We start from the raw sequence: 15787 nt of genomic DNA on the forward strand, positions 1-15787 counted from the left end.
AATCAATTGATTTGGGGACACACTTTTACTCATGTAGTGCTTGGTGGCTAGCTAACAAAGTATTGCCTTAATTTCAGAAATACCCCAAGATGAGAATATATTTAAAAAGAGAAGTTTTTTGTTTTTTTTTTAAAGCAAGGACCTAAATAGCTTCTGCGTATCCTTAAGATTTCAGCTCTATCATCCCTTCTTTTTTTTTTTTTTTCACACACACACACTGTATTTTATTTTTACAAGAGATAAATAGACTGACACCAAGCATTGTAAATGGATGACCACAACAAAAACAACAATGATTGCAATTACCAAACACGAAACACACTCATGCTATGTCATAATATTGACATTCAGTCCAGTAATCCTCTACTATAACAGCTCCTTTACTTTGCAGTGAAAATTGATTTGTATATTCTTTGCCTCTGAGTCCTTGTGGGATTTTTTTTTTTAATTCAAACAGAAAGTCACAAAAATTATAATCATCCTCATCAGTTCACTCAGTCCCATGTAATTAATTTTTGTTTTCATCTTGATCTTTTGTTAGCACTTTTATGAATTCATCAGTTTTCCATTAGAGTTCTGAAAATGCTTATTCATTCATTTCAGCAGTACAGTCAGTTACCAGAAACCTGTACTTGTCAGAGTCTTTTCCATGAATTCCTTGAAGATGAAACCCTTTTATAGGAACATATTTGCAAAAACATCACAGTACACCCACTGGCGTGGGTAGATAAACTGGTGTTTACCTAATCCAAATTGTCTTTATACTTAAAATAATGTTTGCAAATAATCTTTCAAAATTTTAGGACTAGAATAGTATTTTTATTTTTGTAAAGGAGTCTTACTCTCTCAGTGATTATAAGACATTTGTATTGCATTTTTGCTAAGCTATGTCTATTCATAGTTTTTTCTTAGAACAATTTCATTTATTTATTCAATGCCCTACTTGCCAGGCATTGAGCTAGACAATGGGAAGTACAGCTGTGAATAAGACAGGTTTGGTTCCTGTTCTTGTGGGACCTCCTAGATTAATATGTTGAAATCTTTTGTTTTTTTCATAAGTTCATCTCAAATTGATTGAATGAAGGTAAAGAATAAAGAAACAAAAGAAATTTATTGGTCCATGTGAAGTCAAGAGATGGGACTTATGAGACTGTGTTGGATCCAGAGGCTTAAATAAGGTCAACAGGAGTTCCATCATATCTCTTCCTCAACGGTCCTTTTTTCTGTATTGGCTTCATCTTCACAAATGCTGTCTCTCTTTTGCGGCCTTGGTAGCTCCAGGCTTACATTCTTCCAACTTCAAGTACAACAGAAAGAGTGCTTTCCCCTCCAGCCCCTTAGTAATTCCAGCAGAAGTCTCAGCATTGGATCTCATGAGCCAAGTCTGGGTCAAGTATGTTTCGTTGGTAGGTGGAGGGAATGATGAGTCAACCCCATCTAAACCACTTAGTCACTTAGAATAATAGGGGGAATGGTTTCCCAAAGGAAAACCAAAGCATATTTACCAGAAAAGACAGCATTTGATTCTGGGCAGACAGAAACCAACAGATATCCACTATAGTCTATCTTTTTTGGCTGTTGAGCAACCATAACTGTATTAGTTATCGATGGCTGCATAATAAATCACCCGAAAACTTAGTGACTTAAAACAGCAACATTTATTATCTCTCAGTTTCTGTGGGTCAAGAATCCAGGCATGGCTTAACTGGGGTTTCTGGCTCATAGTTTCTCACAAGGCTGCAATCAAGGTGTAGGCCAGGGCTTAGTGGCACCTGAAGGCTCAACTGGGGAGGATTTGCTTCCAAGCTCGCTGATAAGGTTGTTGGCAAGATTCCATTTATCAACGTCTGTTGAATTGAGGGCAGTTGACTGGAGGCCACCCTCAGTTCCTTGCATGTAGCCTCTTCACAGGGCAGCTCACAAGTTGGCAGCTTTGTCAGAGCAGTTACGAAGGGCACAGAGAGTGTGAGCAAGACATAAGTCACAGTTTTTTATAACCTGAACTCAGAAGTGTCATCTCATCACTTTAGCCTTTTTCTGTTCACTGGAAGCAAGCTACAAGGTCCAGTCTACACACAAGTGGAGAGACTTACATAAGGATGTGAATACGAGGACATAGAAATCACTAATCCCCTTACAATCTACTCACCACGCATACTTTCCCTTATTCACATGTATGTATAATTCAGAAATGCACTACTTAACTTTGCAGCTATTCTATATGCAACTGAAAACAAACCCATCCCCTCTCTAAAAGATGATAACCTAGACTAATCCAGTCATTCCAGCTCCAACTCTCTGGTCTGGAAAACTATAAATAAATGCGAATTTTAATTATTCTCCTCTCCCCCATATTCCCAGTTTATAATGACGAAGGGAAAACAGGGCGGCTGCAATGAAAACAATTTGGAAAATGGGAGAAGGGAAAACAACGCACTGTGATTACCAGGTTCCTAGCAAAAACCCAGCTGGCCAGGAATATCTTGAGAACTCTTTTTCTTAGCAATAAGGTTAGTTGCTTGGTTAATTTGGCAACTCTAGATTGCCTTTCTGGGAAGATTTCCCACTTGGGAGGATTCCCTTTCTGGGGTCCGTACATTTTAGCAGCCCACTTAACGTTGTTGTGAGGTGGAGCCACAGATTGCTATAGGGACAACAGTCACAACTTTTTGTTTGCCTGGTTTAGAGTTTTACAGTTTTCTCAGAAGCTTGGTCGACTTGGTTGATTTGTGTTTTGTAAACTCAGAAACCAGAGATCATGTTAAGTCCTAATTATTAAATCTAGACCTTGACCTGGCAGTTGCTACCTGGCAATAGGCTTCATTGCCCGACCTGTCTCTCTGGACCTCAGCTTTTATATGATACAGTAACCTAGAGTGAGACGGTTTCTTAAGTTGTCCCTTGTCTCCAGGCTGAATCCTAGTGGATGATTCTTTCTAAAAGGGATAGTTGATGTCTTTGCTGGGAGGAAGTGCCTAGGAGGGAGAGGGTACAGGTGGAGGAGATGAGGCATTCCTCAGGTCTCAAGTTTACCGTTTTCTCTTTCCTGCCTCTCTCACTTTAGCATGAGGCACAGCTTTGGCTTTTAATCGTTGCCATAGTTCAAGATTATTTGATTCTTAGTCACTCTATCTCCTGTAAAGATAAGAGTTAAAGAAAGAGTGATTTTGATGATTAAATGAGATAATGTATGTAAAACAAAGATAAATGGTAACTATTGCTATGGCTATATCTATGTTTAGGATTAAATGAGTATTTGGAAATGTGGAAACAGAATTTTTGGACTTATGTCAGTCTGAGAAGTCTAAATATTGTGGTCAGATAGAAGTATTAGGTGATACAAGTATGAACAGGTTAGTCCTGAAGCTGCCCTGAATTGAACAGAGTAAATGGGTGCATTTTAAAATTCAGCACAGGACATTTCTGATGTTGGATTCACCATAGCTTTGAAATTATAACAGCAATTATCATTGTGTCTTTTGTTTATTATCATGTCCAGGATGTTTTATTCCTGTTCTAGTGTTCCAGATTCACAAAAAAGAGAATTCCCCCATGTGAAGCTTTAGGCCAATATGAATTTTAAGAAGTCTGCCTATAATTTGAGTAATGACAGAGGATTATACATCGGATTTTTTAAATATTGAATTTTCCTAAACCTGTGTTAACAGCCAGTTTATTTCACTGGGTATCATGTTGCTATAAAGAAACGACCATATAACGTCCTTTAGAAAATTCTATTTCATTCCATTAGCTTTAAAATGCTTCTAGGAGAGGATGGCATTTTGGACCTCTTAAAAAGTCTCTGGCAGCTCAGACTTCTGGTGAAAATGGTATCATAAGTTCATACTTGGAAGGATGAGACATACATTTGGCTCTAAAGAGATCAATAATTTATGAAACATATTTTTAAAAGAGACTTATCTGGACTCAAAAATAGGATAAACATCTCTGTGGACCAGAAATGGAACAAAAATGCAGAGTGTGGAGGGAAACCTCCAACCTGCTTGACTCCTGGTCCAGAAGCAGGGAGGCAAAGGCAACGCAGAGAGGGGCTCCTATAGGCTGATGGACCTGAAAGGACTCGAAGTGAGACAAGTGGCCTGATCCAGTCTCTGTCTGAAATCAGAGCATGGGGTCTGTGGGGTAGCTCCCTTCTCCCCTCCCTGAAAGAAAAACCTAGAACAGCCTAGGATTTAAAGAGAGACTCACGGGGTCACCACCTACAGTCATGGTTTGCGCAGTTCTAGGGGCCCATCACTTAGACCTAGAGTTGTGCAGTGCACAACCTGCAGCGTGTACCTGTGGCCTTGCAGACAGAGCTCAGCCCTATCACTGAAAGTACACTTCACAGTTTTATTCTAAGTAAAAACCTACTGACTCCTCAGACCAGTGTTTCTCCTACAGCCTTCTTAAGTAGAGCTGTTTTTCTTCTTGGTGCCAAGTATTACTGGGTCTGGGGGTCGGGTAGTTGTCTCCTTACCCCTCATTGCTAATTCCAGACCACGATAACTTCTTCTTCCCTAAAGAACTCCAGCTCCTTTGAGGCACCTGCCATCGGACTACTCCCCTTTTGCAGTCATTTCCCCCACTCTTCGAAGAGTGAAGCAAACATATCAGTGTCTTTTTCTTTACCACTAGTCCTGGCAACACTCTTTTTTTTTAAGACTTAAAAAAAAAGTCTAAAAGATAGGAACTATTTTTATTTTAACGTAATCATAGTGATATTTCACATTTCTCCAGTTGTCTCCTAAGTCTGTCTACAGTAACAGGTCCCATTTCTCCAGTTACTTTCTCTCTCTCTCTCTATATATATATTTTAACATCTTTATTGAAGTATAATTGCTTTACAATGGTGTGTTAGTTTCTGCTGTATAACGAAGTGAATCAGCTATATGTATACATATATCCCCATATCTCCTCACTCTTGCATCTCCCTCCCACCCTCCCTATCCCACCCCTCTAGGTGGTCACAAAGCACCAAGCTGATCTCCCTGTGCTATGCGGCTGCTTCCTACTAGCTATCTATTTTACATTTGGTAGTGTGTATATGTCCATGCCACTCTCTCACTTCGTCCCAGCTTACCCTTCGCCCTCCCTGTGTCCTCAAGTCCATTCTCTACATCTGCGTCTTTATTCCTGTCCGGCCCCTAGGTTCTTCAGAACCATTTTTTTTTTTAGATTCCATATATATGTGCTAGCATACGGTATTTGTTTTTCTCTTTCTGACTTACTTCACTCTGTATGACAGACTCTAGGTCCATCCACCTCACTACAAATACCTCCATTTCGTTTCTTTTTATGGCTGAGTAATATTCCCTTGTATATATGTGCCACATCTTCTTTATCCATTCATCTGTCGATGGACTCTTAGGTTGCTTCCATGTCCTGGAGATTGTAAATAGAGCTGCAATGAACATTGTGGTACATGTCAATATATATTTTTATAGTTGGTTGGTTTGGGTCAGGAACAAAGTCCCATACTGCATTTAATTTGTCTCTTCAGTCTTTTAAAATCTGGAACAATTCCTCCTCCTTATTTATTTATTTATTTGTTTGTTTACAAAACCAGGTCATTTGTTCTGTTGAATTTCCCACATTTTCCTGTTTGCATCCCTGTGGTATGATTACATTTAACATGTACATCTAGCCCCCGTATTTCCTGTAGACTGGTTATTAGATATAGAGCCTTGATAAATATAAAGAATACTTTGCGGGTGATGCTGTACACTTCCTGTTGCGAGACACATGTCTGCTTATCTCTCTTTTAATAATGGTGAGATTTATCAGTGTGTTCAGGTGTTATAAGTCTGATTCATATGTCATATAGTTTCCCATTAGGCTTTTACTTTAATATTTTTAGCAGCCATGGATGGTACTTGTTTAGAACCATGTTTCTTCAGGAGTTGCATCTTGTAATTCTATCATTCCTTCTGCATTTATTAGCTAGAATTCTTCTGTAAAAGACTACCTAATCAACTATTTGTTACTCTGAAGTAACTCTGAGACAAATTCTGAATTATTTTCCTTTATTTACCAGTTTTCAAATAGCGAATTGATTTCCTGGTATGCCCAATGAGTTTCTTTGTTGTTGTTGTTGATGTTATCATTATAAACTTGCAGATTTTAACATTTTTGATATATTTCAATCCATTGCAGTCATTATTCTTTCTAATGCTCGAATGGTTCCATCTTTGGCCATTTGACTCCCGTGTTCTTTTGAGATGATTTCAACAGCTTGCTTGCATTTCTGACAAGATGTTCCAGGTGTCTTATATTGATACATTTCCTGTCCCAGACTTGAAATCCACCATTCTTCCAAGAAGGCCTTGTTCCTTTTGGAGGGGAATGTTATTTAGAGACCATGATACAGGTTCTAGGTGTGCTCATTGCTACTGGTTTGATCATTACTTCTAGATAAAATGTATTTGTTTTTGACAGATAAAAATATATCATGAGTGTATACTGAGGTTTGAAGTTCAGAATTCAAGATTATGGAATTTTACTCTTGATTTTTTTATTTGCAGTTTTTTTCTTTTACAAGAAAATTTTTGTTCTTAAAGACATTAATATATCCTAGATTATATCCTAAAATATAGTTTAAAATAACAATCTCAATATTATTCTAATAATATATTATTGAATACTGTTTTACATTTTTTGTTTTTTTAATATAAACAAATCCATATATCTTCATATTCTTCCCTTTATAAGATAAAAGGTATAACACTATACACACTGTTTTGCATCTTGCCTTTTTTTGTTTTACAATATATCGTGGAGGTTGCTCCATAGATCTTACTCAGTCCTTTTTACAGCTGTATATTATTCTATTTTGTGAATGCAGTTTATTCAACCTATCCCCTGTTGATAGATATTTGGGCTGTTTCCAGTCTTTTGCTGTTACCAATAGTGCTGTATGTAGTAATAGCCTGTGTATATGTTATTTCATAGTTTTGCTTGTTTATTTTGGTATAGAATTCTAGAAGTAAGATTGCTGGGTCAAGGATTATATGTGTATATAATTCTGCTATCTCTTGTCATGGCGATAATAGTTTGGTGGGGATAGGAGTTGGGGAACAGGTAATAAAAATATAATATGCCTTGTAGGTATATTTGAAGAAGTATGTAGAAGAAGTTTGACTTTATCTTCCTCTTTTTCCTTCCATACCCTTTTATTCTTCATTAATACTATAATTGTCATGTTAATTTAGAAAGATGATAACATTTTGAGGGAATTTAAAGAAACACTAACTTCTAAGTACAATTAATCTCTTTTTCTCTAATTTTCACTTCTTACTATAATGTATTACCCATTCTGGTAATACATAAAAACTTCAAAAAACTTTAAAAAATAAAAACTTTATCAGTTAACAAACTTTTATAATAATTTTGACTATCATAGGCAAGTCGCCATTAGTTAGTTGGTGCTTAGCTTTTCTATGTATTATCTCTGTGTTTTTATGCATGGAGATACTTTCCACCCCTCTGCGCACCTTGGCTTCTTCACTATGTAGTTGGTTTCTTTACCAACACCTCCTACTCCACTTTTGATTTTTAAAGTTATTATATCTCTTTTCTTAGAACTTAAATTTTAAAGTAAAATCTAACCCTAAAAACCCTAAAAATTTAAAAATATATTTCCTAAATTATTGATCTCTTACTGTTTTGGGCAGAAATCATATAGTCTCTTTCCAGCTCCTATGTGCCATACTCCTTTGACTATATATCTCACTGTTATAGCAGTTTTCACCTTGTTGCTCCACTGCCACATCATACAGATTGGCTTTCATGTTAGAAATCTCTATACGTAGATCTTTTTCTACTTATTTCTAAGTTTTCTGTGTCTGTAGTTTTGTTGGTTGATTTTTTATACCCAAATCTTATGCCTGGTTCCTATTGAATTCTTCTTTCTATGATTAGATAATCAAGAATGCATTGAAATTTTTGTGTTTGCTAACTTATCTAATTAAAATTTGAAGTATTTTAATGTTGTTTGTTGGTATTTCATTTTCCCTTGTTTAGGTTCGTAACGTTCTTAATGATGCAGTGGATTTACTGGAATTCCGTGATAGAGTCATTAAAGCCTCTTTGAACTATGCACACTTAGTTGTTTCAACGTCTCTTCAGTGTTATGTGTTCTCGTAAGCATCTTGCATTTCTTTAAAATCCAGAGTTTTGTCTGTGAGGAGGAATTTATTTTCAAGCTTTCATATCAACATGGTTTGGTTTAAACTTAACTTTCTCAAAACCTTGCCTATCTTGAACTTACTACCAACTAAGAAGTGATAAAAAGTAAGCTATGAGTAAGGAAAGTAGATCTAATAAAGTTTGTGCATCAACGGTTAATAATCACTTTTATAATACAAAATACCTTCTCTGAGATAGTGTTTACTCTTACTTTACTCATAGCTCTAAGGACTTCAGTATAATTTGATTTCAAAGCCCAGAGAAGGTTAGGAGCATCTGATAAATGATGGGAAAAGGAACCACCTAACCATTGGCAGGGGGGACAGCTAGCAGCCTGACAGCAGGCTGAAAGATGTTCAGTAAGGACACAAGGAGGTGTTCAGGCTTGATATCATAGTCCAGGGTAATCATAAATGTTCATATTGATAATCCAGAGTTGTCCAGAAATGATCAAAGAAAATATGTTCAGTATACTTTGTATTAAAAAGCAGGAAATGACTCAATACATCCAAGAAACTTGCACCTAAAACTTTAAAAACTTACTTGGTATTTTTATGTAACTCAGTGTGTGCTGATAAATATTGAACTGGCTTTCTGGAAACCAACCAACCAACCAAACAACCTGATTTGCAGTGTTAGCTCATTTCTATTATATAAATACTTCTACCATGGCCGATTTCAAACTACCAATATGATGTCACAGAATTAAGAAGAGATGCACGGTGGCAAACCATTATATAGAATTGCCATCATATAGATAACAATAGGTGTAAATAATCTCAAGTGCATAGATAATAGTAAAATGTAATAAAGTAATCTGGAAGTGATCAGTTTGAGTATTATCTTTGTTTTGAATATAATTTGCTTAATTATGTTTATATATTTTAATTTTAAATAAAGGCTTTACCTAACAGTTGGCTTGCAAAACTCCTGAAAATATAACAATCGGTACAAACTAGCTCTAGTTTGCCACCAGTTGATTTCTCAACTATCCAGAAAACTCAAGGAACCACTATGACACTTTCAAGAGTTGTGAATAAAGATTTTTTTTTTACATTTTGTGCTTGTATTTATAGCATTATGTGGTTATAGTTTAATCATTGAATAGAAAATTGAGGGTAGAGTATGTATGTGTCTTATTCACCACTGTATACCCAGTACATATAGTAAGTACTTAAATAAATAAATAAATAACTATTTTGGGATGAATAAATGAATTGAAAAACATAAAGTGTACTGTTGTCTTGGTAAGCTAAAGCTCAGTGATACACAACACAAAGGTATCCTAAAATTTAATTAACAGTATCAGTTGCTACAAGTATATATTACAAATTGTCACTCACTTATGTGTAAATCTGCTATTAATTAGAATCTGCAACTTAGAATAACAGCCAAGCCTGGAGTAATGAAATGGGAGAAGCAAAGGAGAAAGGGGATAAAGAAATAAGCAGCTCAATTTTACATGAAAATGTTTTTCTTACGTGAAAGAGAAGGGAGGCTTTGGGTAAAGTCAAGAAAGCTACAAAGTTAAACCATTGAGGTATAGGAAAGGGACTATAGAATATGAGGAAATCTCACAATCACTTAGTGCACATGGGTTTTGAATAATTTTCACAGGGTTGAGGAAAACAGAGAAGATTTCCTCAGTTTAGGGTTTGGTTGAAGAAAGGTAGGGCTCTTAACTGCCCTAAACGAGGGATTTATTCTACTAATTTTAATGGCAAGGACATAATGTTTGAATCTGTAGGATTGGTATCGTTATGTGTTACTTGTATTAGAGAGGTTGCTTTTTAAAATATTTACCAAAAGTTTAGAAGCTGTTATTTAATTTTTTTGTCACTCTACCTTTCTCATATCAGTTAGTATGTGTCAAAATATTAAATTGCTTTTTTTCTTTTCTGATTTAACATTACCTCCCCTCTCTTGTTATCAAGACATTTATGAAGGTACAAAATATTTATTAAAGTGAAATACCAGGGAGCAGTAGTGGGAATGAAGTAATGCTGAGACCCATCATACTGAAATATAGTTCATTAAATTAAAAATACCTAGTATTTTAGATAATAACAACTATTATTTACTGAGCACTATTATACTATCTTTTATGTTCATGATCTAATTTACTCTGTGTGTTGAATATTATTATTATTATTCCCATTTTACAAAATGAAGAAACTAAAGGACGCAGAGGTAATTAAGTAACTTACCCTAGGTGAAATTACTTAACTTCTTTACTAAAGGAAGAGCTGGGATTTGAATCCAAGTTCCTAATAACTGTTGCCCCTTTTTTAGTAATAAAAATATAATTTTAAAAACAAACATGCAAGCCATATACTGGTTTATATGAAAAGAAGTTCCAGGCAAAGAAAATCATATATGAGCATTCTATGTTAAATTTTCATTTGATTTTTCAAATAGTTGTATAGAAAATTCTCTTGTTCTGATTTAGGGAGTTTATATTTCCATGTCGTATATATATATCTCAGTTGTCATAAATCTCAGATATTTTGTAACGGGACATTAAAAAAACCTCATACTCACTATTTGTATCAGCTCTCTTGACAAAGAATGAAGGTTAATTCTGATGACTGCATTAATGAGCATGCTGTGATATTTTTTCTAAAGTACAAAAGTACATAGCTTTATCATACCTGTGAACCTCAGACTTACTAATTATCAGTAGTGATTTACTCACTGTTTGGCTTTATGCATGCATTTACTTATTGAAATGGGTATCAGGCTCTGCATTAGCCAAGATTAATTTCCCCCAATTTACTGCAAGCTTCCCCTTCCCGCCATCTCCTGGATCAATATGAGATTTAATCTGAGTTAAAGAATTGGTTCTATGAAAGTAATTGAGGGAAATTCAGAATATATAGGAGTAATAAAACATTTAAACTGTGAAACACCTTTGATTATTTGGGGATGGGTTTTTCAGTTTGTAAATGTTCTCTCCACCCATCCTTATCTTTGAATCATATTACGTCATAAAAATCATAGGAGTTATTTTTTCATTCATTCATCTGTTTATTCAATAAGCATAGTCATAGCTTACATTAATACAGTATTTTACAGTTTACAGAATGTTTCACAGAAATCTTCATTCAGCTCAACATTTACATTGGGAGACCTGCAGGAAAAATTGTTCATCATGTTATTGTTATTATAGTTTTTGTTTGTTCAGTATCTGCTATGCAGTAGGCAGTTAGCTAGATGCTTTAGTGAAGTCATCATTATCTCCATTTTAAAAATAAGAAAACTGTTCTTTAGGTCAAGCTTATTAAGATCATACGGCCGACAGGTGGTGAAACCAGATTTCTACTCCTGATTTGTCTAGCCAAAACCTCATCCTCTTTTCACTATACGATGCTGCTATTAATTTTCAAAAGAGAAACATTAGATGACATGCGCAATCACAGAGCTAATAAATGACAGAACTTGAACTTATGATTCCTCAATTCGCATCTTGTGTCTCCTAGAATAAACATTTATTGAGTACTTACTATGTGCTAGGTGCTAGGGACACAGAGTCCGCTTTCTAGTCAGGGATACAGACATGTTAAGTGAATAATTTCAGAACAATGCACCAAGTGCTGTAATAGAAATATATACAGAGTTACTGTGAAACTAAAGATACTTCATTTTAAATGAGTACCCATCTACTTATTAAAAAGTATTTGGCATTTCAAGTGTTAATAAATATCCATTTTATTTGTCTTTCAGTACGAAGAACTGGAATACACCACTTATATTTGATCTCAAAGAAGGAACTGTTAGTTTAATTCTGCAGGCAGAAAGGTAATTTGTTTATCATGTTTCACTATTGAATTTGGGGTTAAAATATTTTAAACTTCAGGAAAGCACTCTTTAAAGCATGCCATTTACAGAATGGTACATTTGTCACTTAGAATCAATCTGTTTCTACTATTTATTTTAAAAGAAAAAAAAGTAAGAAAATAAGCTCTTAGATCAGTGGTTCTGAAAATTTTTGGTCTCAGAATTTCTTTACATTCTTAAAAAGTTATTGAGGGCTATATGTGGGTTATATATATGGACATTTACTATACTAGAAATTAAAATTGAGAGATTTAAAAGGTCTTAATTTATTTAAAAATGAGGAGAATAAACTTATTACAAGTAAACATCAGAGTAATGATGAGAGAATGAGTGAAACAGGCCAATTACTATAACATGGTTTTGACCCCATTGTTTCTGTATTTTCTATTCTCTTCTGTTTTTGTTTTTAAATACTGGTTGAAACGCATTAATTTTATGAGCTACTACTAGGCTGTGTGATCTGAAGTTTGAAAAACAATATTCTCTACCAAGACTTTGTGTATACAGGACTAAGAAACTCTGGGTCAATTAACTGGAGTAAAGTAGGAGTAGCTATTACTCAGGAACCCACACTTTTCCATGGAAGTTATCAGTCTGTCAAGTACAGTGATACCCTACTGAATCAGAGATCAGAGTTAGATAACTACAACTCAATAAAACCAGGAATAAAGTATGAAAATATAATCAGCAATTACCTAAGATAGCTACCCATGAAATCTTTTCACTAAAACAATTTACTTTTTATTCCTCATCCCTTTACTCACCACCTAGGCAGCTCTTAATAGTGTTATTATCAGGTTTTCTAGCCCATAGTCTTTTTTTTTTTAATAAATAAATTTATTTATTTATTTTTTTATGTCAGTGTTGGGTCTTCGTTGCTGCACGTGGGCTTTCTCTAGTTGTGGCGAGCGGGGGCTACTGTTCGTTGCGGTTCGCAGGCTTCTCATTGTGGTGGCTTCTCTTGTTGTGGAGCACGGGCTCTAGGTGCACAGGCTTCCATAGTTGTGGCACGTGGGCTTAGTTGTTCTGCGGCATGTGGGATCTTTCTGGACCAGGGCTCGAACCCGTGTCCCCTGCATAGGCAGGCGATTCTTAACCACTCTGCCACCAGGGAAGTCCCCCATAGCCTTTTATAAATAGCATACCAGAAGAGGAATACTGGTGAGTTGTTAGAGGCTGGCACAATGACAGGAAGAAAAGTGACTGCCTGGCAAGGGAGCATGAGAAAACTGAAAGCAGAGAACCGTGTAGCTGAATAGCATAATTATTCTGATGAACCATCAGATTCTCGTGAGTATCAAAGCTACCAGTTACATAGTTACTGAAGAGTATGATCATCATATTGATGACCTTGAGTGATCAAGAAAATAATTGTGTCAAATTTTCTATCAGCTGTTTAATGAAGTTGAACCAGTGATTTATTTATTTATTTCTGAAATTCTTTTTACTTGAAACAGTTCCAAATAAATTTATTTCTTTATATATTATATATAAATGTATGTTGAATATGCTCTTAATTAGTAAAGGCATATGTTAATGGCATAAATGATTAAGTAATTAAAGAATATTTTATTTACTGCCCATTTCTGGTCTTATTTGTACATTTAGAAATGTTTACCCCTTGAAACAGTGTTTACTCACAAGGAAGTTAAAGCTTTAGTATCTTATTTAGAAGAGAAAATGCTTTTAGTACTGAGACAAAGAAAGAATATATACTAATATGATGTGTCACTTGTCAACATTAGCAAATACTGTTTTCGTACACTAATGTGTAAGGGCCAAACCCTTCAATTAAATAAGCTACACACCAATACTCAAGTATTAATTTAATTCAAGTATACATATTTGGTATTCATTATATACTAACTTTTTGTTTGTTTTGATGTTTATTTTCTATTTGTTTCCATAGCAAAAAAGAACAATTAGCGATTCTTGAATCAAGAAATAGTTCTGGGGAATCCCCTGGAGGTCCAGTGGTTAGGACTCGGTGCTCTCACCACCCAGGGCCCTGTTCAATCCCTGGTTGGGGAACTAAGATCCTACAAGCCACCTGGCGTGGCCAAAAAAAAAAAAAAAGTTCTGAATCAAGGATATTAAAGTCTTGAACATAAGATTTTAATAAGTAATAATGTGTTCAGCATTGAGGAAACAGGCTCTCCAATATAGCAGTAGTATGAGTGTAAATCAATACAACCTTTCAAGGGGCAGTTTAACAATATATGTTAAATTTTTAAAAGTATATGCCCTTTGATCGAATTATTGCATTTTTAGAAGTTATATTGTACTAAGGAAATAAGTAATATAAACATAACAGAGATGTGTACATACTTTAGACATTCTTTAAAACAGTGAATAATTTGAAATAAAATAAATGTCCATCAGGAATGAGTTAAGTAAAGTTAAGGCGTGTCCATACTTTGCCATAAGTTATCTCTATGGAAGTAGGAAGATTGCAGGAGATCTTTTGCTTTCTCTGTATTGTTTGAATTATTTTTTGCAATGTTCATAAATTTTGAAAGAAAAAACTAGCAGCCATAAAATATTTACATTTTGACTTAATAAAAAATAAACTATACAGGGCCCTATGCCTTGAATAGAGTGGTCAACACAGCAAATGAACCAAAGTCCCTGATACAAAAAATGTGTTTTTAGATATGAACACATTTACTGATGGTTACCATATTGTTTTAAAGTCAAAACATCTTATTTTACTAAATGCTGGCTCTGATGTTAATTTTTGAGTCATTTTCACTGTTTAGGACTTTAACCAGTATTTAATCTAATTTAGTACTGTAATTTAATTTTGATGATCCTTACCATAATCTTTAACTGTGAAATATGTATTAATACTGTTTCATGAAACAAATAGCATCTGGCATTAAAAAAATCACTGAATTGTAAATTACACGATTTTTTTATTGCCATTGTATAGAGATGCTTCTTTAGGAAAGGAAATGAATTACAATTATAATATTAATGGGCCTTTTCATTTTTTCTTCTCCTACCTCCATCAAAAAACAAAAACCTAGAAAACAAACCAAATAACCAATGTTGACTTTTCAGGTTGTTTTTATATTTCATTCTTTATATATTTATGTTTTACTATTGTTTTAATTGTAAGATTTAGATTTTTCCAAAGCATAAACTATTTTCTAATATAAAAATGAAATTATAGTAAACTCCTATTTGAAAATATATTTTTATTCTTTATTTTTTAGACATTTTCTTCTTGTAGATGGTGGTGGTATCTATTTATATTCTTATGAAGGGCGCTTCCTTTCCTCTCCAAAATTTCCTGGAATGAGAACAGATATTCTAAATGCACAGACGGTCTCTCTGAGTAATGATACCATAGCAATAAAAGACAAAGCTGATGAAAAAAGTAAGTGCATTTTTATAATTTTCCATGAAATTTGTTAACACTGTAAAATTTTCATCAATTAACTTTCATTTTCTCATCTATTATTATGTTAACTTTATATGAAAGAATTATGAGCTTCCTAATTTGTCCTAAGTATGAATCAGTTAAAGAACTAAAATTGTCATATTATTCCCAATTGATGGAACAAATAGATATTGTCACAGCATCAAAGCTTAGTGGTAAGGAATAAATCTTATATATTCAGTAGCTGTTGGTATAGAGTTTGAATTCAAGACTGTGAGTCCTAAAAATGTATGTTAATTTTTAAGTTTATTGATCTTTTAAACTATTTCCTTTTTCTTTATTTAGTAGCATAGTAAATATTGTGCTTCATTGTACTAT

The 15787-nt window shown here is 34.4% G+C and overlaps 1 protein-coding gene across 8 annotated transcripts in view; it reads left to right on the forward strand.

Annotated features, from left to right (window-relative positions):
* IFT80 (intraflagellar transport 80) overlaps positions 1-15787 on the forward strand; it is a 115362-nt gene that overhangs the window by 71774 nt on the left and 27801 nt on the right. For all 8 annotated transcript variants that reach the window (XM_082393979.1, XM_082393981.1, XM_082393985.1 and 5 more), the window contains 3 exons: positions 8023-8141; positions 11911-11985; positions 15243-15406. In XM_082393979.1, the coding sequence (XP_082250105.1) occupies positions 8023-8141; positions 11911-11985; positions 15243-15406 (358 nt within the window). The remainder of the gene's footprint in view (positions 1-8022; positions 8142-11910; positions 11986-15242; positions 15407-15787) is intronic.

This window comes from Balaenoptera borealis (genome assembly GCF_965194805.1).
Source record: "Balaenoptera borealis genome assembly, chromosome: 5".
Taxonomy (NCBI): Eukaryota; Metazoa; Chordata; class Mammalia; order Artiodactyla; family Balaenopteridae; genus Balaenoptera; species Balaenoptera borealis.